Consider the following 24457-nt stretch of genomic DNA (forward strand, 5'->3'; position numbering starts at 1 on the left):
ACTAAATTACTAAATTACTAAATTACTAAATTACTAAATTACTAAATTACTAAATTACTAAATTACTAAATTACTAAATTACTAAATTACTAAATTACTAAATTACTAAATTACAAAATTACAAAATTACAAAATTACAAAATTACAAAATTACAAAATTACAAAATTACAAAATTACAAAATTACAAAATTACAAAATTACAAAATTACAAAATTACAAAATTACTAAATTACAAAATTACAAAATTACAAAATTACAAAATTACAAAATTACAAAATTACTAAATTACTAAATTACTAAATTACAAAATTACAAAATTACAAAATTACAAAATTACTAAATTACTAAATTACTAAATTACTAAATTACTAAATTACTAAATTACTAAATTACTAAATTACTAAATTACTAAATTACTAAATTACTAAATTACTAAATTACTAAATTACAAAATTACAAAATTACAAAATTACAAAATTACAAAATTACAAAATTACAAAATTACAAAATTACTAAATTACTAAATTACTAAATTACTAAATTACTAAATTACTATATTACTAAATTACTAAATTACTAAATTAGTAAATTACTAAATTAATAAATTACTAAATTACTAAATTACTAAATTACTAAATTACTAAATTACTAAATTACTAAATTACTAAATTACTAAATTACTAAATTACTAAATTACTAAATTACTAAATTGCTAAAAATGGCACAGTTTAAAAAAAAAGTTGTTGAAAAATCGAAGACACTGAAAATAGATTCGAAAAATTGTTAAATCATTTCACTAAAAATGAAAAAAACCCAAATCCCTTAAACGCGAATGGTCTAAAGAAATCGATAATTTGAAATGTTGAAGCATCAAAAAATTAAAATATGAATATCAAATCAAAAAATCAAAATTTAAAAAATAAAAAATCGAATATAAATAAAAACGATGAATCATGATCTAAAAAATGAAAAACCGAGAACTAAAAAAGCTCCAATAATCCAAAAGTTTCAACATGAACAAATTGAAAGTCAGGAAACAAAAAAATTATAGACCAAAATATCGGAAAAAATAGTGTGAAAAAATATAAAAATATAAATATCGAAAGGTCAAAAATTTAATTTTGTTTTCAAATTTCAAAATCTAAAAATCTAAAGAAAAATTCTAAAAGTTTTAAATTTAGGAATTTCAAAACATAAAATTTGTAAACCTAAACAACGCAACGAACGGAAATTTTAGTAGAAAAATAGAATAATCTTCAAAAACATGAATGCAAAAATATCAGATAATCGATAAATTGAAAAGTCTGCAGATCAAAAACAAATTGAAAATAAAAAAAAAAATATTACTAAATCTCAAAAGGCCAAAAATCAAATAGTCAAAAAAATTAAAACCGATAACATAGAACAAAATCGATAGATCTAAAGTTAAAAACACTCGTAAAATCTAATTTTTTTACAATTTACGAGAAATCGATAACTTCAGAAGCTGGAAAAATCAAAAACTCACAGAAAGCGAATTAAAAATTTATAAGTTATAACATAAATGAAGTGCTCCCTTGGCCGAGTGGTTAGCGTCATAACTAACATGCTGGGTGTTCGGGTTCGATTCCCGTTCTGGTCGGGGTATTTTTTCGTCAAAGAAATTTCCTCCGACTTGCACTGTGATCACGCGTATTCTAGAACTTGCCACTCAGAATGCATTAAAGGCGTGTTATTTGGCATAGAAATCTCAACTAAGTACTAATAAAAATGACGCAAGTAATACTACGTTGAAACGGCGAAGTTCTTCTAGGAACGTTAGTGCCATTGAAGAAGAAGAAGAACATAAATGAAAAATTGATGAATTTGAAATTTAAAATGCAGAAAAATCGAATGTTAAGAATTCAGAAACTTTCAAATTTAAAAATCTAAAAATCAAGGAAAAAAAATTCAAAACTTAAATCGAAATTGAAAAATTGAACATAAAAAAAAACTATCAAAAAGTCAACAACCATAATGTCTAAAAAGTCAAAATAATCAAAACATTAAAAAATCGATTAATTATGATCTAACAATAGAAAATTAAGAATAGCATAAAAATAAAAAAATAAGAATTCATAAAACTCAAATTAAAAATTTCAAAACAAAAATATCGATGAACTGAAAGGCCAAAATTTCGGAAGGTAAAAAAAATCGAATAGCCTTAAAAAATTTAAAATCGGAGATGTTGAATTTTAAAATCGAAAAATGAAAAAAAAAGGAAAAAAAGCCGATGGCTTAAAACTCGAAAACTCAAAGCATAGACAAAAAACCATGATCATCATCTAAAAAATGAAAAATTAAGCATTCAAAAACCTTTAACCAGAAAATTAACTTTTCTTCAAATAGAAAAAAATTAAGAGCGGTTAATTCAAAACATCGGAAAGTCAAAAATTTTAATTCAAAAAATCAATATAAAAAAAAAGGCTAAAAGTTCTAAAAAAGGAAAAATCTAAATTTTTTAATTTTAAGCCATTAACATTGGAAGCCAAATTATAGTAGGAAAATATTATTATTTTTAAAAAAATATAAATGTAAAAATATCACATGTTCGATAAATTGGATAATCAGGACGAAAATCGATAACATAGAAAAACGACGAAAAAATCTACTGTAATCAATATAGAATTTATACATAGGAAAATAGACCAGGTAAAAAAGATTGAATTGTAAAGTCAGAAAATCAAAAAATTTAAAATATTTAAGGTTGAAAATAGAATAGTAAAAAAATTAAAAATGAAACGCGCAAATCATTGATATGAATATAGATAAATCGTTATAAAAAAATCAGGAACACAAAATAATTCTAATGATCATAAGAAGTAAAACAAAAACAAATTTCAAAAACGACAAATTTGAAAGTAAGGAAAAAAAATTAAAATAAAGATCGAAGAATCAGAATATGGGAAGTTGGCCTTTCTGTAGTTGATATTCCGCCCTAAATCAAATGATATAACAAAAATTATTACTCAGAAAATAGATAAAAAAAAATGATTAATCATAATCCCGAAGAAATGGAAAATCAAGAGCTCTAAAGTGAAATAAAAGATGTAAAAGAAGTTGATAATCAAAAATTAAAAATAATAAAGTTCAAAAGCCCAAAAATTGGAAAATTAAAATTTAGATAAAAAAAATGATTTAGGAAATAAATAAAAAATATCGATAAATCGATGAATTAGAAAATCAGGAAGTTGAAAAGTATCGAAAATAAAAGAAAGTAGAAAATTCTGATATTGGAAGGTTTCGACCTTCCAATCGGATAGCCTAAAAAATTAAAATAGTACATAGATAAAAAAAAATGATAAATCATGATTAAAAAAAAATGAAAAATTCAAGAATCAATAAATGGAAAGCCAAATTTTGGTCGAAAAATGAAATAATCTAAAAAATATTTAAAATAACTAAAGATCGAAAGTTGTGATTGGAAGGTAAAATCTGGTGATTGTAATTTTTTTTGGAATAATAAAGATTTGAAAATCTCAAGATGATACATGAATTATCGTTCACCTTGTTTCTGTTTTCTCAACACTTTAAAAGTCAGAAGAATTATCATCGTTTCATCGTTGGATGACTCAATCTCGTCTTATTGGATCCAAAACGGAGCGCACTTCTTGCATGACGATGTGTACAGACAACATCAAAAATAATCTCCCGTCCTCGCTGCCTGTCTCCGCCAGCCAGCCTTTCTTTGTTGTTCTTTGCTACAAGTTCTCGGTGATGTTTATTAGACATGAAAATTACGATCTTCTACATTCTAGCGTTCCCATCAAACCAAAAAAAAAACAACAAGTGTACACCAAAACACAACAGAGCTGAAGCTGATGCTGAAGTGCTCTTTCGGGCGGATAGTTTTCCCATAATTTCTCACCCGCTTCCTTCTCCTCCCCACCAGAACGGGTTTTCGGAGCAATGGTCACACCCTCACCCATCGTCATGAGCCGCTTTCCCACCGCGCGCGACAAGTTCCGCGGGCCTCTTCTCTCTCCCAAGGGACCTTCCCTAGCGGGTAAAACTCATCAAAACAGAGCGACTACTCGCTGAACACACAATGCATCGCTTGCTTATGCTAAGTATGTATTATAATTATTATTATGAAGGCGAGAACGATGCTGCACTTTTCTCGCCTTGTTTCAGTGTTTCGGTTTCGGAAACAATTGCGCGACAATGCGCGCAGCATAAAGCGCGCGCGATCGGTTGTTTGTTTGTGTGCGTGTGTCCGCCGCGCAGCATCTCTAGGACCGGTTGACACACAACGAATTTAGAATCCCGGAAGGCGCGCGCACTCTGGTTTAGTTAGTCTCACGCCAAGGGCCATACGCGTAACATTCGGTGCAGCACGCGATAAATTTCGTAACCGTAATACCGTGGATAGTGAAATTTTAGTGTGTCTCAGTGTATGGATCTGTTTATGTTTTGTCTCCGGTATGCAAATCATCTCGCGCGGAAACAAACGATCCGAGAAATATTGTGTTCTAGCAGCCTGATCCTGTTGTGTGATGTATTCCTCAAACAACTTCCCGCGGAGATTCTTGATGTTCGCAATCGAACTTCCCTGCGCTGCAATGGTTTCATTTGTGGGTCGACTCCGCTCTCTCTGCCCCACCCACCGCCGCTCGTGGATGTTGCAGTGCAACCGATTCGCAACCCCGTGCGTTGATCCGAGGAATGGTTTGACTCATCATTTGATTGCCGCTTCTTCGTTGTTCTATTTTCAAAACGGAAAAAAAACATTTTATGCTAACCAAACACAAACATCACAGAGCTAGCGAAGTCTGCAACGCAAGCGCTTTGGGTCCAACCTATTTATGTAGTTCGCTCTGCGTGCTCTGCTCTCAGCAAGAGATCATGTTGGCCTGCGAAAGCATCATCAGCACTTGCACATCGCCACCGGAGCATATATCTGTAGCATCGGCAATCGAGAGATGCTGGTGAAATCCTGTGTGTTGTGTTTGTATAAAAATAATACAGCGCTGTGTTGTGTTTTCTGATTCGGTCGAAACTGCTGACTTCTGTTTTCCTCCCTCCGTCTTCCTGATAACCCATGGCAACATGGCGAGAGATTACTCTGCACGCAGCGGGATGTTTCTGCGCATGTGATCGGAGTAATTTATGGGAGAATTTAGCTCGTTGAGTTTTACGTTCTGACGCGCCATCAGCTCACTTCGTGCCGAGAAGGGTACTGAAACTAGATTGTACGGTATTAACGCTTCATACGAAAAAGAACTGTTCAAACTAAACCAAAACAATGTAAACGTTTTCATATTTATGTGTCAAGATTTCAAGATGCCAAGATTACAAGATTCACAATACTTACAGGATTCACGACTACTAGATTCAAGCTTCTAAGATTTATAGAATCCAACCTTTAACGGTTCCGACCTTTAACGGTTCCGACGTTTACGAGATTCATAAGATTAACAGGAATCGAGATTCAAGCTTCAAAGATTCCAAAACTCGAAGATTCCGTAATTCCAATACTCATAAAATGCACAAAATTCACAAGATTTAAGTTATCATGATTCAAAGATTCTAAGATTTCAGAAGATTCATACGATTCAGGCTTTGAAATTTAAAATAAAATTTTAAATGATTCCATGTCTCCAAGGTTCCAAGAATTATGAATTATGGAGAATTGTTGCAATTTCGATACTTTGCGGAATCGTGACCATTAAACAAAAACCAAAACTCATCATTATAATATCAGATTATTTTCAGACACAATTCTCGTTCAAGATTTTTCAACCACTTGCAAATTACATGTTTATCCGTTACATGGAATAAATGTTTGATACAGAAAATATGATGGAATAAATACAGCCCTAAATCGGACAATTCCTTTCTCATGTGTTGCTCTTATCAACACATTCGGTGATCTATTTTTATTTATATAGATAGAAGAAGATATAGGAGTGCGTTTTATCACACTGGACATGCCGAACTCGGCTTCATTTGTTTCATTAGTTTTCGAGTTATGTAGAAATTTGTGTTTCATTTGTATGACAGTCCCCCCTTAGAGAGGGGGGTGGGGTGTCTTACCACCATAGAAACATTTATTGCACCCTAAAACCTCCATATGCCTAATTTGGTTTTATTTGCTTGATAAATTTCCGAGTAATGCAGAAATTTGTGTTTCATTCGTATGGCAGCCCCCCCTTAGAGAGGGGGGAGGGGTCTCAATGAAAATTGTAATTCTGGATAACTGTATAATGTTTGAGAAAAATCTAAGAAGTTAGGTTCTAAATCGACTGGTTTTCGGCTAATTAGCGTTACATATTATTATATTAAACAACTTTCTCTGAACCACCCAATTTATTCAATACTTCCTCAAACCAACGCCAAAGTTGGAACTTCAAACCCAAAACCACTGACATACAATGATCAACATTTACCAAGTTTAGGGATTGCCTCAATAAAAAAGCAGAATCAGAAAAGAATTGTAGAGATGTTTTTTGTTATAGGGGCATAGAATTTGGCAACACTGTTTAATATATGCATTCCCCTATTTTGATTTTGACGTTTATCCTGCAGTTCTCGAAATGGCATCCAAGTAAGAGCAGCAACGTTTGGAAGTTTCTTTAAATGACCACTCAAAAGGAATTCGTCCAATTTAATTCGACCAAGTTTTGATCGTTCCACCTTTTAGGTAGCTACAGTTTCAGTAGTGTATGTATCATTAACGATCAGCCAAATTGTAAAAATTCAAAAAAATTAATTAAAACATTGGAAATAAACATTAAAATTGGATATTTTGTTTTAATTGAAAAATTCGGAATATTTCAAAACTTGTAAATTGAAAAAAAGTTGAAAACTTTAGATAATTTACGAGAATTTAAAAATTTAAAAAAATCATTTAAAAAATGAAAGCATATAAAAAACAAAAAAATATTCAAAAAAATTTAAAAAAATTCGAATGCTTCAAAAGAGATTCCTTAATTTAAAAAAAATTAAAATAGAAGAATTTCAAATTCAAATAAACATCTAAAAAGTTTTAAAAACCTTTTTTTTTAAATTTGAAAAACATTTAAAAAAATTGAATGATTTGAAAATTTAAAAAATTTGAAAAGTTTTAACAAAATTCAAAGAGAATTTTTTGAAGGCTTGAAATTATGTTTTTTTTATTTAAAGACCTTGTACTGGTTGAATTTTTGTTTGATAGCGTGTTTGCCATTATTGATTTTTTCCAGCATGTTGGCATTGCGCGGTATAAAAAAATTCCATATATCGAAATATTGGAAACATTTTTTTTTTACTTTGAGATCCAGAACTGCTTTAAATTTTATTTAAATGTATACAAAAGTATTTTTTTGAAAATATTTTTAAAAAAATTTCCGCAGTTTTTTTTCAGAATTTACAGAGCATTTCGGAGTACAAAAACAATCCAATTGTTTTGGCATCTCAAAATTTCGAATTTTGAGACCCAGTGTTGCTCCATTTTTTTATTACGTGTTTCTTTTTAATATTCGTGATTTTTTAACACGTTGAGCCCCGAATTTTCCTTGCTGCTCTTTTCATTCAGCCCGCATCAAGAGCGTTTGCACAATACCAGTATCGGACCCAGCTCCCAATGATACTTATTGTATGCATAGAAAATAGTCAGACATTCGACTAGTAAGTAGTTGCATTTTGTAAAACATTCTTATCATTGGAAAAAATAAGAGTTTGGCTCCTTTAAATCGATATAACTAAGCCTGTAAGAATAAACGAATTTAAAAAAATAAATATTAAAAAAATATTTAAATATTCTGCTGATTTCAAAAGTTCAAATAAAAATTCTAAAACTGAAAAAAATTTAAAACCTGACAAACTTTTCAAATGTTTAAAAATTTGAACAATTTGAAAATTTCAATGATTTAAAAAATTTAATGATTCCTCAACTTTTTCTCAATTCTCATTTGAAAAAATGTAAAATTTAAAGAAATTTTTGAAGGCCCGACCCGGTGAGCATATGAAAATTCTACCAAACCTAATCGTCAAATAAAACTTCCATCGAAAATATTTTTTTTTGTTATTTCGAAAATTTGAAAAAAAAAAATTTTTGTGGATTTCGACACCTTGTTTGAGTGTTATCGTACATGTTTTTTTCCATTCCTGATTTTTTTTAAGTTTAAGCATTGCGCGGTTGTTGAGACCAAGTTGAGACCAAGTACTGATTTAAGTTTTATCTAATAAATAATATTTTTTGATATTTATATACATTTTTCTCGATTTATCAAATGCTTTGAAAACGGGGTACAAAAAAAATAAATGTTTTGGTATTTTAAAATTTTGAATTCTGAGACTCAATTGTTGTTCTGATTTTTATTTGAATGTATGCGTTCGAGTTTTTTTTAATGTTCATGATTTTTGAAACCTCACGGCACAAGACAAACATTTTATATTTCACGGTATATCGGTGTATGAACTCGTTGATGATATTTTCTTAAAAATTTACAAAAATTTATTTCATCGTATTTTAAAATGGTGAAAAAAATTACAGTCTTAAGATCCAGTGTTGCTATAATTTTTATTTACATGTGTTCATATGTTTTTTTTTTGTATTTGTGATTTTTACCAAAAAAAATCTCTATACAGTGAAATTTTGATGAAGAGTTGAATTTTGAGACCCTGTTAAGATTTTTTTTCCGTGTATTTATTCATAATTTTACGTTGCGTTTTTTTTGCATTTCGGAATTTTGAAAAGAATACAATATTTCTTCATATTAGAGTTAACATCTGTCGTTTGCTAAATCAAAAAACAGCCGATTTGGATGTGACTTCTCACCTTTTTTTTAAAACTTCGGAGACAGCTACCCAAATTTAAAATTTTTACTATCATATGTCCAACTTTAAATATGACTGATTGTATTATTAGGGTATATTCGAATTGTTTGTATTTTATTTCAAAAATTTATAATTCGAAATCTAGATAAATGACTTGTACCGTGCAATGCTTCCGAAAAAATATACACATATAAAAATCACTTTAAAAAGTAAGAGCAGTACTGGGTCTAAACATTCAAAGAAAAACTTCTAAAGTTCGAAATATGAAAAAATCTATATAAAAAAATTATTTGGTGTCCGTATGAAAATAATGTTTATCTCGAAAACGGATCAACAGCTTTAAATGATTCTTTTTTGCTTGATGTGTTTTGGCCTGCGCCAGGTTTATATCCCAAAAAAACTATGTTATACCAATGGAAAGATTGGGAACACATAAGAAAATTATTATACAATATTTTACGTTATAATTCTGGTCACATTGAATTTGTCGGTCCACTAATTCACTGCTATGAACTGAATGTTTTCGAACGCATTCTAAAAAGTTTTCTAACCAGTGCCACAAATTATCAAAATTTATTCACGAATGAAGGAATTAGATTTTTCCCAGTATCGGTCGAATTCTCTTCTGTTGAAACTCAACACCATATCTGTCATAATGAGTATAACACAAGAGTCGAGACGCGTGAACTTTGTCTGGTATATTGATCGAAAACAGCATGAACGAATTTCGAAAGGTCTGCATTCAGGCACTTCCATTACTGTCAATAATTTGATTATCACGACCGTTAAGTTGAGCTTCATCGCTTGCAGTAATTTTTTATTGAAAACTTGTCACCCATTGCACATATAAATGGTGGTGTATGCCATTTCCGGGCAATCGTGAATAGATTCATAAAACGTAGCAAGAGTTATTCTATACATTCCATTGCCGAACTCGCCAAAAACAAGAATATTGTGTGATGAATTGCCATCCTTTACCATTAATTGATTTCAATCTGAATTGGTGACGTTGAATTTTATGCTTTGATTTTTATTAACACGCGATGATCTTCATTTTCGACCTTACGAATACCATGACGGAAAGGAAGATGCAAATGAAAAATGAACTTCATGGCAAGCTGATGTTGATGTTCATTCCACTGGAGTTCATTGATAGTGTTGTTTCATATTTATCGACTCTCGCTTGAGCAGTAGGTTATCAATACAAGGAAGGCAGAGATTCGCCGAATTTGAATATAGTGAACGTGAATATTTTCAGCACTGGTTCTAACTAAAAAAGTGATACCAGATTCAAACATTCGTTATGGCTCCTGATGAACTTTGAACGCGATCAAAGAGGCCCTAGCTGTTGTTATAATTTTTGAAAAATGAAAATCGCAGCAGGTATTGCTTTTCAGTCGGTTGAAATTTTTTTCATTCCAACTCCAACTGTGAAACAGACAAGATGGGAAAAGTTAACTTCTGCAAGATTTCTACAAGACTCGTTGCCCTGCTGCTGCTGCTGCTTTTCGGAGTTGCCGCCTCAAGCCCGTTGTTACAAGAAACCGAAGACCCGATTACCGTTCCGGCCATCCAATTCCTGAGCAAGACAGCCGGCCAAGACATCTGCACCGCCTATCAAGTTCGAGGACAGCTCTTCGTCACATCGGCCCATTGCCTGGGTGGGGACCACAGCGCAATTCAACAACTCACCGCACTGGATGTCGTTGGCCAAGGAACGCGCGATATCCAGGCTTTCGCTGTTCGTGGCCCCGAAGCGGAAGTCGGTGCGGATATCGCGTTGGTGATGTATGACGGTCCGGTATTTGCCACGGAGACGGAGTCAGAATCGGTGATGCCCGACGGTGGCGGATTCGTCGCCGCCTTTGGTCTCGGTCCACTGGAACGTTTCGAACGTGAGGGTGATGAGGTTGATGGGGCTGCGGCTGCCATTGGGCTCAATTGGCGTTTGACTGGCTCGGTTTTGGCTCTATTTGGATCGATGACGCTGGTGAAGTGAACGACGGAGGAGAAGTATGGTCGAGTAGTTCGACAGAGCTGAAACAACACTTGTTCAAACGTATTAATATCAAATAAATGAAATATTTATCGTAAACGAGTAATTAGAAAATGCGCAAGTTCACGTTCAATTGGCCTCCCTTTGGTTCGTTCGAAACGTACCCAATTATGCTGCATTTCTTCAGCACTTCGAGTAAAATTCGATTTTGAACGCCCAATCGTTCCACGTATCTCTGGCTTTCCCCTAGAAGTTGTTCTGTTTTTTCCCTCAACAGGAGTATCAATCCTTTCTCGATTCGCGACGTCGACCCAATCGTTTTAAAGAGTTGGATATTCGATCTTCGTTCTGAAACACACGAAGGAGTTGTTATGCTCATCAAAATTCGAAATTGCATCTTCCTGCTTACTGTTTTTGTATCTCTTCCTTCCATTATCTGCAACGGATGAATTAACTAGTCTATGCTTATACTGAAGATTTGGATTTCACTTGGGGAAGCCGCACATGATCGAAAGTGCTCAATGTCGACACATTGCGATTCCTAATATACTATTCAAGCAATGTTCTAGCATTCCTTTTCTTCAGCTTACCCACGAGTAATCATGCCGCAAAACTTATCTTGTTCTTCTTTCAAAATCTGAATCATGGAAACTGATCTCATCATGGACCACCGAATTTTTCGCACAGTTCATCATAGACTTCGAATCCAATTCTACCTTGTACGTACCGATTACCGAAGAACCAATTAATGCAGCCAAACTGTTTAACCCGATAGCCATATGAAAGGTGCCCCCAAACCTAATACTATGGAAAATGTTGTATAGGGTACAAGATAAAAAATTTAGGTAATTTTTTCGCATCATTCTAAATAGCTGTAAGATGAAAACTTGAAAAAAATCATACTGCTTCAGTATTTATTGGATTTTTTTCGTTCCGGTTTATAGGTATATATACGATTATTTTAGAATTTCAAAAGCATCTCACGGTTGCTCAGTACTTGTCAAAATTTTGAAAAAAAAAACTTTAAATTTTTGTTTAGCTTTGCTAATGCGTATTTGTTTATGTTTTTTACAACAATATATTTTATATTTTTAGTATTTTGAAACTTTGAATTTTTAGACTCATTACTGCCTTAATTTTTCGAAATATGTTCGTACGTGTTTTTCCTATGTGTGTTTTTTTTTCAAAACTTTGAGAATATATTCAGCCATTCCATTCCAAACCGATATAGCGGTTCTCGGATTTGCGCAAATAAGGGTGCCCATTTCCATTTTAGGGAGGTCTAAAAATGTAGTTTTTCCTTTTTTTCTATAACTTTTTTTTTGACTCATAACTTTAGAACTACTGGGCCGATTTCGGTAATCGACATATCAAATTGGAGCCAATGAGCCTTCAGTCACAGCAGGGGAACTCCATAAAATTCACTGACTAAAAAGTGTCCACATTTTCAATCCTTGTTTACATGAAGAATAAAATTTTTTCAGGCATACTTGATTTGAGAGTGTATCGATCTCTAGCTGTCTTGACGCAAGGTCTTCAATGAAGAATGCTAAGATGGGAAGGTTTATATAAACATGTTCATAATTACATAAGTTTATTCAAATATTATTATTGTCCTTATATTAATTATTCAGTGCAATTTTATCAAAATTCAATAATCAATTCAATTCAATTCAATATTTTTTTCTGATATGGTTATTAAAAATCCATGATTACCTTTGCTTTATTATATACCACCCATTATTTGTCATTTTTCCTGTTTTTTGAAATTTGGTTTTGAAAGAACGAGCTGTGGAAAATTTTCTTTGCTTTATAATTAAAGTTCTGAGTTTATTGAATGACAGGTTGAAGTTGATTCATAGAAAAATAAGATATCATTTGATATGTCGATTTTTGAAATCAGCTCAATGGTTGAAAAGTTATGGATTTTTGGAAGAAATCATGAGTATTATGTGTTTTTTTAAATTTCTAACTTTCATACCATTGAGCTTATTTTAAGGATCGACATATCAAATGGAATCTTATCTTTCTATGAATCCGCAAATATGCCTGGCATTAACTTAAAGAACCTAACCAAAAACCCACAAAAAGTGTCTTCGATTGTAGGATCCGTAATGATAGAAAAATATTATATGATAAAATTTAATTATATATAAAAAATAATACACTTACGATAGTGATATCCGAAAACATATTTGAAAAAATATAAATATACATAAATATATATATATATATATATATATATATATATATATATATATATATAAATATATATAAATATATATATATATATATATATATATATAAAGTGAATTATATCACACACACTGTTTAAGGAAGTTAATGACACTTTTATTATGTTATTTTTATATTATTACAGCTATTCCATGCAAAACCAATATAGTGGTTCTCAGATTTTCGTCAAAAGTGGTATTTTTGTTCTTTATCGCAAAACATTAGACCCGTATTATTTTTTTATTAGGGTTCCATTCACATCTGAGGGTGGCCCGAAAAATCAATCTTCGTCCACCTTTTCCCAAAAATGGCCGTTTTCAAAAATTCATAAAATTTGAGGCACTGAACTAATTCAGATGATAGACATATCAAATTGAAGCCAATAAACTAGTCTTTTATCAAAATATATTATTGATTATTGAACCCGCAAAAACTGATTTTAATTATTGATTGTAGTCGTTTTTTGTTGTTTTATTGGCTTTGGACTAGAGGGTGCTATAAAATGACTTTTTACGGAGTTCGTTCGAAACTGTAAAAAAATGATATGTATTCAGAAATCATATTTTTATGTTGTATTTTAAACGTACATACATTTTTAATTCGTTTTCTTGCGTACTCCGATCCGGTGTCACCTCGGCCTTACAGGTAAAAATGGCGTTCGGCGGTCAACGATTCGATAACACTGAAGAAATTCGTGACGCAGTTACATCGCACTTCAAAAAGTTGGACGCTACGCATTACGCGCTCGGAATAGAAAAACTCGTGCCACGCTATGAAAAATGCCTCGAACGTTACGGCGATTATGTAGAAAAATAGAAAATCAAACGTGGATTACGAAAATCAAACGTGGATTACGAAAATCACCTTGTTTTTTGTCCTAACTTTATTTTTCCGCGATTTCTGAGGCACTGAAACTTATTTTTTGAACAACCCTCGTATGTATGTCGTGTTATACCGTCATGTTCATGGAATTTTATGAATTTGCATATAATTTTCAACAATTTGTTTAAGTACATTACTGAAATCGATGCGCCTTCTTCAAAAGTTACACTTGAGTCGAAAAAATCCCAATTGCTGTGGATAACTCATATTTCCTCTAGCCCAAACGGAATACAAATTTTCATTCGAATCAAAAATACTTTTTTTTTAAATCTGCATTTTTATAAAGATTTCATTTGAAATTACTCTATTTCAAAAGTTTTTTGGATTTTTTGAAAAAAAAATCATTTTTGGAAAACAGGGAAAAATGGCTTTTTGAACCACTCTAAAATGAAACTACTAGAAGTAAACTGACGCGACAAATTGATCACGATTTTCAGAAAAATGTAAATATTTTCGATTTTTTTATCCTATTAATACCCAAATATTTTTAAAATCAGCACTAGTTCCTTGGCCACAAAACGTTATAAAAACTTTTGTTCAAAAATTTTCAGTTCAAAAGCGTTAGTTTGTTATTTTCTTTAACGGAAAAAGTTTACAACGTAGCTTTGGGGTGTTTACAATCTATTTTTCCATTATTTTCTAGTGTGATATGCACAAAAATGTATGGAAAACCACTGATTTGTGCCTACTGCCTACGGCATTTAAATGATAATTTAAAGATTTAATGATACAAAATTCTGATTTAATTCACCTAAATATGCAGTCGTGCCTTTCTCATATGTGTAGTTAAGAATAACGATGAAATATCGCATGATGGGATTTGGTTCTGGTCATAAAGAGGTCACTTCCCTCGGAAACCTGATCCGAAACATATTCAGGTTACGTCCATGAGATCATGTAGGCTTGAATTGGCTTGCTGACTTCTCAACTGTTTTGGATGGATAGTTGAAATCAGTTCTTGCACCCAACCGCTTCCTGCAAGCTCAAGACATGCTTATCTTTTATCTTAAACTTTTCGTCTCAATTTAATCGACACTCTGAGACATTCCGACGCAGGACTTTTTCTAAACAGTATAGTTACATTAATATTGTGGTACTGTTAGTGTAGTGGGTTTTTAGATACAGAGTTGCCTCGAGTGAAATTTAAGTTGGTTTAGGTACTATGGTTAATAAAAAAAATTGTCTTTCGCGGTGCTTTTTTGTGTACTTGATTTGTGATTCATCTAGCTTTATTGGATAATCTGAAATGTAAGTAGGAAATTTACAAAACGATCAATATCATCTTTATACTTTTTATTCTGATTCCTTCTCGATTAAATAGAAGTATTATTGAATGCATTAAGAGCTATCATTGAGAAAAAATCCTGCATTGAATTTTCTCCATCCTACAAATGATCAAAGCTCTACGTGTGTTCGCTATCCACTCAATGTGTTGGCCATAAATTCTACAAGAATCGATACTGCAGAGTCCCTTCAAAAGTCAGTCCATCACCGTTCGACACTTTCATTGTGGTCATTCGCTTCAACAAGCTTCGAGAGTTTTTTTTTTAATTATTCAGTTTAAATTCAGTTTTGTTTCTACAGTTCCTAAGAATTTTGCTTTCATATTGACAGTTCAAAACTAATAATTTATACCATGGCGGGATGACTCGTAAAACGGCGACAAATAACACCAACGCCAAGGGATTAAGACACTCACCATAATGAGACTGAAAATGGGCCAAAGAACCTAACAACGAGACACACAGTGTTTGAGTTGTAAACAAATATCAAACAGAAGGGAATGAGGAGTAGAACGAAGAAACAGAAACTCATGAAAACTCGCAGTCCTGATTATTTTGTCGGGAACCGCAAGGCTTGATGGCGATGTTGGTGCAGCTTGCGCGTTTGTTGTGTTTTCACTTATGTTATTGCACTTCTGCTGCTGCCGCTTGATGCTGCTGGTGGGAAGCCCATCTCGACGATGAGAAACCCCTGCAGGATGCAGATGGAAAGTCACCCCCGCGTTTGAGGCCGCGCGTGGGAGTTTTAGCCCTCATTTGTCATCGAAATCGGGACTGGAGTGCTTTTTCCCACAGAACGACAGCTCTTTCCCGTCAATATAATGCACATGAACTGCACACATTTGACAAACTCTTAACCGTGTTTTTGGGATAGACCCATCATCAGCATCATCACCATCTTGGGGGATGGTGTTGAAAAGAAATGGGTTCATCGGGACGAGAGAGGTTTAAGTGGTTCATCGTCAGCCTCCGCAGGGAGCCAATTTCATGGTGAAGAATGACGATGTTTACGTTATTATGAAACCGTTTATTTGTTTTTCGGGAATTAGTCCTCGTTCCGTTGGCGGTAATGTATCAATCGCTCCCTTCAAGTGGATGTGATTATCGTATGGTGATGCTACGAGGAGTATCCTCTGTTGAATTCTTCAACGGGTTATTGAATCATCGATGGTGTGTGGCGTGAAATCGAAAAAAAAGCGCGGTTCGAAAATTTGGCCCCATAAATATTTATTTTTTCCTCATCTACAATGCAAATTCGCTAGCTTCACTTGGAATGTAAGCTGAATCGATCCCATTCGTTTCAAACGGTTCGAATGTCCAAACGAAGCGCATGCATTTCGTTGTTCCTGCATTGGAATATATTCTGGTGTAAACAACCCCCGAGAGGAGCTTTATGGAGAAAGGAATAGTGACTGAAGACTGAGTGTGAGAAACATAAATCGGCATTCCGAGTCGCCTCCGTCCTTTTTTTTTATTTTACGATTATGATGAAGCATATTCCATACAATCCTCTCTGGGTGTGTTTGTGTGAATGCAGCCGAATTTATTAATAAATGAGATATTATTATCCCGCGAGCGCGCGTTTGAAGAAAACAGAAGCGACTGAAAACAATCCGAAGAAAAATGGGTCTGCTTCTGAAGCTGAATGTGTCAACGTTTGGGAAAATAAACATATGCTCACGAAGTGTTTCAACTTAAGCCAACAAAACGATGGAACCAATAATGCATGCCTTTCGTCATTTTCTGAATATTTTTTTGTACAACTTATCCAAAGAAAATAGTTCCGCTTTGCACTGTTTTGAATCAACGATCGAATCACGATCGCAGATCCGAGAGAAACATTATCTAACACATTCAACTCGTTCGACTTAGTTGTATCTTTAATCGATGGCTATTTCATACAAATAGTCGTTAGTCGGCATCTCTCGTGCAGGCCTACCTCCGATCGCGCGCGCATTAGAAGAAGGTACAGGAAGATGACCTATTATGGCCATCGACACACCTCTTTCAATTTCACGCTTCATCGGCGCGCGATCATCGATACATCCAAATGCACCACTGCAACTGCTGCTGCAGCAGTTGCAGAAGTGATCACCAACTTTCGCTTTTGCAGCCCTCGCCTCGTGATCCCATTTCCTGTCCCCGGACGGCGGCGTCGGACACTCAACGATCGTACGATCGTGCCAACATGATCGTCGTCGTGGTGACATGAGGAAGAAAATACATGCTTCGAGGAAAACATGCGCTTAACTGATTGTGATTGCGATTACGATGGTGATGATCGCGGAGAAAAGGGTTGCACCAGGGCTCAAGTACTTTACACAGGTCTACTCATTTCCAATTACTTATATTCAGCCCCAAAACGGTATGTTCTGGTGGGTATTCCGATTATGGTATGATCTTTGATTTTTCGTGTTTCGATAATTATACACACGACACGAATAATATCGATCGCCGCGCTCTCTCACGCTATCGAATCGCGTTGGGGGCATGATTTATAACCAATTGTGCGTGTGATATAATTTGAGCTATTCGTCCAAAATTACATCAGCGATTGGGAATTATGAGAGAGGAAAAAACCAATGCAACTTCAATATTTATTGCTTAGTTACGATTGTAACTGCAAATCGATCCACTCTGTGCGTGTGAAAACTAGTTAGCTGCACACGACAGGTCATTAGTTGTGCAATGGCCCGAGAGCAGGAAGTGATGACAACGATCATCGGGGAACGAGTTGAGCCGACATGTTTAACACGTTTTCGTGAGGTTTACAGCACAGATTGCGTTCATCACAAGCGATGTTTCTTCGTGGCGGAACTTTTATGACTGTGGGTCCAATGAAACCTTTTTCCAGTTTAAAAAATCGTAGATCGTAGCCGATTCTAGGAGTTTCTCTGTTTAGAAAACGGAAATTGAAAAAAAAATAACCACACTTGAATTACAAATAATATCGATTATATCGAGGTAAAATGTACGTTATATCGAGTAACGTTCTATCGAGGGTACGTTATATCGAAGTTCACCTGTATATCGAACTTTTAAAAATTCAAATCTTGAATCTTAAATCTAGAAGTTGAAACACCGGAATGAAAATCTAGACTCGGAATTTCAAATAATCATACTGTGAATTAAAATCGGTAAACTAAAAGCCAGGGAATCTCTAAAGCTAGAAAAAACTGTAGAGAAGAATTGAATACTTAGTACCTGAAATTTTTAGAAATGTTTCTAGAACGCTAGAGAGCGATCTTAAAAAAAAAATAACACACATAAAAATGATCACCAAGAATTCATTTGAAGTCGCCCTATTTACCTTAAAAACATGAAGTTCGACCCGCTTCATTGTCTGCTGGACGAACTAGACGGAAGAATTGACCTTCTTGGCCACGTCCCGAATCGAAAGGTTTGGATTGCGCTTGAAGTAATCGCTCACCTTCCTTGCCATCACGGGGTCGGTCATCTTCGCTTTTCTTCCGCTGCGGGACACGGTCGAATGGTCGATTGAAAAATTGAGAATAAATTAGAAACTAGAGATTCTTATGAATATGAATTTGTAACTGATTCATAATTTCAGAATTCGGATCGAAATCTGAAATCTGATACGATAATTGATAATTGAAATAAAGTCCTGAAAATCCTAAAATGCTAAATTGAAGAAAAAAATAAAAATCTTTGAAATTTCAAACATCTAAAAATATCGAAAGTTTAAAAAAAAAAGTAAAATCTAAGAAGAAAGTGAGATTTGAAATTTGAAAGCCTGAAAACATTTTGGAGGTCCAAAAAATGTAAAAAAAAATTAAAAAACTGAAAAATCGGAAAAAAAATTCAATATTTTGAGACTCTGAAAAATTTTAAAATTGAAAAGTTTATAAAATCTATCAAAACAAAAAAAAAATAGGAAATCCTTAAAAAAATGAAAAAAACAATTTGAAATATTTGAAACATTGGAAATATCTTAGATATCTTGAAAATCAGAAGATTTGAATATAACAAATGACACAGTATGAACTAATAAAAGGCAAAAATTGCTATAGCGATGAATGTTGCAGCTATCAACAAATAAAAACGAAAGATAGAAATAACAAATGTCCGGTTATAATGACCGACATTTTTTTCAGAAAACGCTTTGTATGGCGTCCGCTTATTATGACGCGTTTGTCAATTCCTTTCGATGTCGTTATAATATTGTTCAAAAAAGATTAGCTCATTGGCTTCAATTTACAATCATGAGCTCATAACTCAGGGCCCCTCAACATGTGTCGGTAATCCCAGTCCCTTACCGCTCACTATTTCGGTCTGCTGCATCGGTAATTGGCACTATTAATAACGCAACAAAGGAAGCCTCATATCAACAGTCCCGCTGTGAACAGCCCAACTGTGAACATTCGAACAACAGCAATATTCTTACGCCGAAAAAAGGCGACATGTGTTGTGCATCGATAGAATAGGAATTCTCTTGAGCCTAAACGGCTACTGTGTTATAGATAAAACAAATGTTTATCGATAGATAGCGATACTCTTACGCCTCAATATGGTAACAGTGTAATATACAACAAAACTTATCTTAAGATAAAAAATGTATACGAATGAATTCGGTTCTGTTACTGCTGAATTGCTAAATGAGCCTAATAAAATAAACTGTTGGGATAAAAAAAAAAAGAAAAAATCATTTTTGGAAAACGGGGAAAAATTGTTTTTTCGGACCACTCTAAAATGGAAATGTGAACCGTAGTGAAAAAAAAAGTATCAAAGTGTAGAAACATTTTGTCTATGGTTTGTAGAGAAATCAATTAACATAAAATATCAATTAACATAAAATTAACATAAAATATCAACCAACCATATTTTTTTTTTTTTAATTCGTTTATTTTTACAGGCTCAGTTACTTAAGTTTAAAGGAGCCGAATTCTTAAATATAATTTTAAAACTATATATATAAACAATTTTCTTACATCTATGGTTAGTAAGGTGGAAAACCGATTACTCGCGGTGTACTCGAGTTTAGGAGGGTGACATATTTTTAGGAGAAGGATGGGATATAAGGAAATTGTAACAATGTTGATGAACACTCAATTTATAAATCTATTCGTATATCTATAGTGTATTTACATTTCAACTTATTCTACTATTTATAGCAAGGGGACGAATTACCCGCAAAGGAAGGAAAGGAGGGTATAAGGATGTAGGGACAATCACACACGAAGATCTATAGCTTTAAGGAAAACATATATATGGGACATGTAATCAAGGTCTAACCGAGCCAACACATCTCTCACCGGCACATTGGGCTGTCTTCCTCGGGCCCGAAGGGAGTTTTTTAAATTCGATCTGGCGACCAGATACACCTCGCACGACCAAACAATGTGCTCGATGTCGTGATAACCTTGGCCACAAACGCAGAGATTGCTGCTGGCAAGATTGAAACGGAAGAGTAGTGCATCTAACGAACAGTGATTGGACATGAGTCGGGAGAAGGTGCGAATAAAGTCCCGACTCAAGTCCAGACTTTTGAACCACGGTTTGAGGCTAACCTTAGGGATAATCGAGTGAAACCACCGGCCCAATTCATCTTCATTCCACTTGCGTTGCCAGTTAGCGATGGTATTTTTGCGGACTAAAGAATAAAATTCATTGAAGGCGATTTGACGCTGATAAATATCGCCTTCAATTGCACCTACCTTTGCTAATGAGTCAGCCCTCTCATTACCCGGAATGGAGCAATGTGAAGGGACCCAGATAAAGGTAATGACATAACAGCGTCTGGATAAAGCACTCAAAATTTCTCGTATTCTCTCAAGGAAGTACGGCGAGTGCTTCTCCGGCCTCACTGAACGGATAGCTTCGACAGAGCTAAGACTATCCGTTACAATGTAATAGTGTTCAACAGGTCGTGAGGCGACGCTGTCCAGCGCCCAATGAATTGCTGCCAATTCAGCAATATACACTGAGCAAGGATTCTGAAGACTGTGTGAGGTGCTAAAAAATTCGTTGAACACTCCAAATCCTGTGGACTCGTTTATAGTGGACCCATCAGTAAAGTACATATTATCACAATTGATACCCCCATACTTTTCATCGAAGATCGTTGGAGCGATCCTCGATCGTTGGTAATCTGAATATCCATGGATATCTTGCTTCATGGACAGATCAAAATGCACAGAGGAATTGATGTAGTCAGGGAAACAAACACGGTTGGGAATATACGAAGAAGGATCAACCTGCATGGAGATGAATTCATGATATGAACTCATGAATCCGGAGTGAAAATTTAGCTCGATCAGCTGCTCAAAATTTCCGATCACCAATGGGTTCATGACCTTACACCGGATGAAGAACCGAAGAGATAATAAATTGAAGCGATCTTTTAGTGGGAGTAGGCCTGCCAAAACCTCGAGGCTCATGGTATGCGTTGAGGGCATACATCCCAACGCGATACGGAGACAAAGATACTGAATTCGCTCGAGTTTAATGAGGTGTGTTTTGGCAGCTGATTGAAAACAGAAACTGCCATACTCCATCACTGAGAGAATAATTGTTCGATACAACATTATAAGATCTTCGGGATGGGCTCCCCACCAGGTGCCGGTAATTGTACGGAGAAAGTTTATTCTTTGTTGGCATTTTTTACTCAGATACCTAATATGGGCCCCCCAAGTACATTTGGAGTCGAACCAGACCCCAAGATACTTGAATGACATAGCATGAGTGATCGGTTTACCCAAAAGTTGAAGCTTTGGTTTTGCTGGTCTATGCTTCCTAGAAAAAACCACCATCTCTGTTTTCTCCGTGGAGAATTCTATCCCTAGCCCAATGGCCCAGGTTGAAAAATTGTTCAAAGTATCTTGTAAGGGTTCTTGCAGGTCGGATTCTTTTGATCCTACGACAGACACTACTCCATTATCTGCAAGTTGTCTTAAGCTGCAATTTTGTGTAAGGCAATTGTCAATGTCGCTTACATAGAAGTTGTACAAAAGGGGGCTTAAACATGAGCCCTGAGGGAGGCCCATGTAAGAGACCCGACTTACTGCCGAATCTCCGTGAGATTCAAATGTTTCTCACAAAGCAAGTTATATAACATATTATTCAATAGAGGCGGCAGACCCCGAGAGTGTAATTTGTCCGACAAAACCTCTATTGAAACAGAATCGAAGGCCCCCTTTATGTCCAAGAATACTGAAGCCATTTGTTTTTTTTCGGCGTAAGCCATTTGAATTTCTGAAGAAAGCAACGCAAGACAATCATTCGTCCCCTTGCCCCTGCGGAACCCATACTGTGTATCTGAGAGTAGGCCATTCGTTTCAACCCATCGATCAAGGCGAAACAAGATCATTTTCTCCAACAATTTCCGTATACAAGACAGCATTGCTATTGGGCGGTACGAATTGAAGTCGGACGCGGGTTTTCCGGGTTTTTGAATAGCTATAACTCGTACTTGTCTCCAATCATCTGGAACAATATTATGCTCCAGAAACCGATTGAATAAGTTCAACAAGCGATGTTTCGCCACATCAGGGAGATTTTTCAGCAAGTTGAACTTAATTCTATCCGATCCCGGAGCAGAATTGTTACATGAGAGCAGAGCAAGAGAGAATTCTACCATCGAAAACTCGGAATCAAGATCGCACCTACCTTGTGGTATATCTCGAACAATTTTTTGCACAGGAGCGGAATCAGGACAAACCTTCCGTGCAAAATTAAAAATCCATCGATGTGAATATTCTTCGCTTTCATTCGTTGAAGAGCGATTTCTCATGTTTCGAGCCACTTTCCATAATTTTTTCATTGACGTTTCTCGTGACAAACCTCCCACGAAATTTCGCCAATAAGCACGTTTTTTCCCTTTGATCAAGTTTTTAAATTGATTTTCAAGGTCCAAATACGTCTGAAAATTTTCAGGGGTTCCACGTTTCCGAAAAGCTTAAATGCATTCGATTTTTCTACATAAAGCTTGGAACATTGGCTATCCCACCATAGATTGGGAGGCCTTCGGGAAATGATGGAACCTGGGATGGGTTTCGTTTGAGCGCGAACCGCGCTGTCATAGATCAAACGAGAAAGGAAGTTATACTCCTCCAATGGAGGTAAACCATCTCTGGAATTGATGGCTAGAGCAATCGCGTCCGCATATTTTTTCCAGTCAATGTGTCTTGTGAGGTCATATGCCATGTTTATAGATTCAGAAGAATTCGACCCAATGGTGATGGAAATTTTGATTGGCAAGTGATCACTACCGTTGGGGTTCTGGATTACATTCCACTTGCAATCTAACGATAGTGAATTCGAGCAAAGCGAGAGGTCAAGAGCACTTGGTTTAGCAGGAGGTTTAGGTACACGTGTTGTTTCCCCAGTGTTCAAAACGGTCATATTGAAGCTGTTACAAAGGTCATATATCAACAATGAACGATTGTCATCGTACTGTTCCCCCCAGGCAGTTCCGTGAGAGTTGAAGTCTCCCAAGATCAATCGTGGCTCAGGAAGGAGTGAGCACATGTCATCAAGTTGTTTGCGGCTAACCGCAGCTCTCGGAGGCCAATACAAGCTGACAATACAGAGGTCTTTGCCTCTAATGTTTGCATGACAAGCAACAGCTTCGATCCCCCCAATAGGTGGAAGGTCAATTCTAAAAAATGAGTGGCACTTATTGATCCCCAATAGCACCCCTCCGTATCTGTCAACACGGTCCAAGCGTATAATATTAAAATCGTGGAAAGAGATATCATCTCGCGAAGAAAGCCAAGTTTCGGACAGAGCAAAAACGTCACAATTGAAGTTATGAATTAAAATTTTGAATGTATCCAATTTAGGGATAAGACTACGACAATTCCACTGTAAAACAGTGATATCTCCGACCTCTCTATTTGAATTAGACATCAAGAGAGATAATCATTGCAAGGAGGGGCCATGTTTGCATCAATTGTTGCAAAATTGTCTTTAATACTGGAAGCATTGAGATGACAAGGGTTCTGATGGAGTCGGAAACATTAAAACACTTGAAGATTTGATCCAAAAGGTCAGACAACTTTATAAATCCCGATTGGGAAGTTGAACTGGACGGAATAACAGGGACAGTTGGGGTTTTTGATGTCCCCTCGAGTGCTGGGCCATTCGAAGGTGAATTATTCCCACGGAAACCAGGAGGAACCTGATTTTGCTTGTCCGCTGCACTCGATTTTTTAGGCATGCTAACAGGGGGTATCACCGGAGGGGCTTGTCCTTGAACTTTGGGAGTGGTCACATTTTTGCGCCGGGGATTCCCTTGGAAAATGAACGGTGTGCCCCCGTTAG

General features: G+C 35.0%; 2 protein-coding genes across 5 annotated transcripts in view; both read left to right on the top strand.

Moving 5' to 3' along the window:
- LOC129762945 (uncharacterized) overlaps positions 1-24457 on the top strand; it is a 169943-nt gene that overhangs the window by 69649 nt on the left and 75837 nt on the right. Inside the window, exon 1 of one of the 4 annotated variants that reach the window (XR_008740755.1) lies at positions 4347-4441. The exons of the other annotated variants lie outside the window; for them this stretch is intronic. The gene's annotated coding sequence lies outside the window, so the exon portion shown is untranslated. Of the gene's footprint in view, positions 1-4346; positions 4442-24457 lie in introns of those variants that run through there. 4 annotated transcript variants of the gene reach the window in all.
- LOC129762947 (uncharacterized) lies at positions 10210-10881 on the top strand. Its single transcript, XM_055761580.1, has one exon. It carries the CDS (start codon positions 10224-10226, stop codon positions 10776-10778), a length of 555 nt encoding a protein of 184 aa, XP_055617555.1. The 5' UTR covers positions 10210-10223; the 3' UTR covers positions 10779-10881.

The sequence above is a fragment of the Toxorhynchites rutilus genome, chromosome 1 (assembly GCF_029784135.1).
Source record: "Toxorhynchites rutilus septentrionalis strain SRP chromosome 1, ASM2978413v1, whole genome shotgun sequence".
NCBI classification, from domain to species: Eukaryota; Metazoa; Arthropoda; class Insecta; order Diptera; family Culicidae; genus Toxorhynchites; species Toxorhynchites rutilus.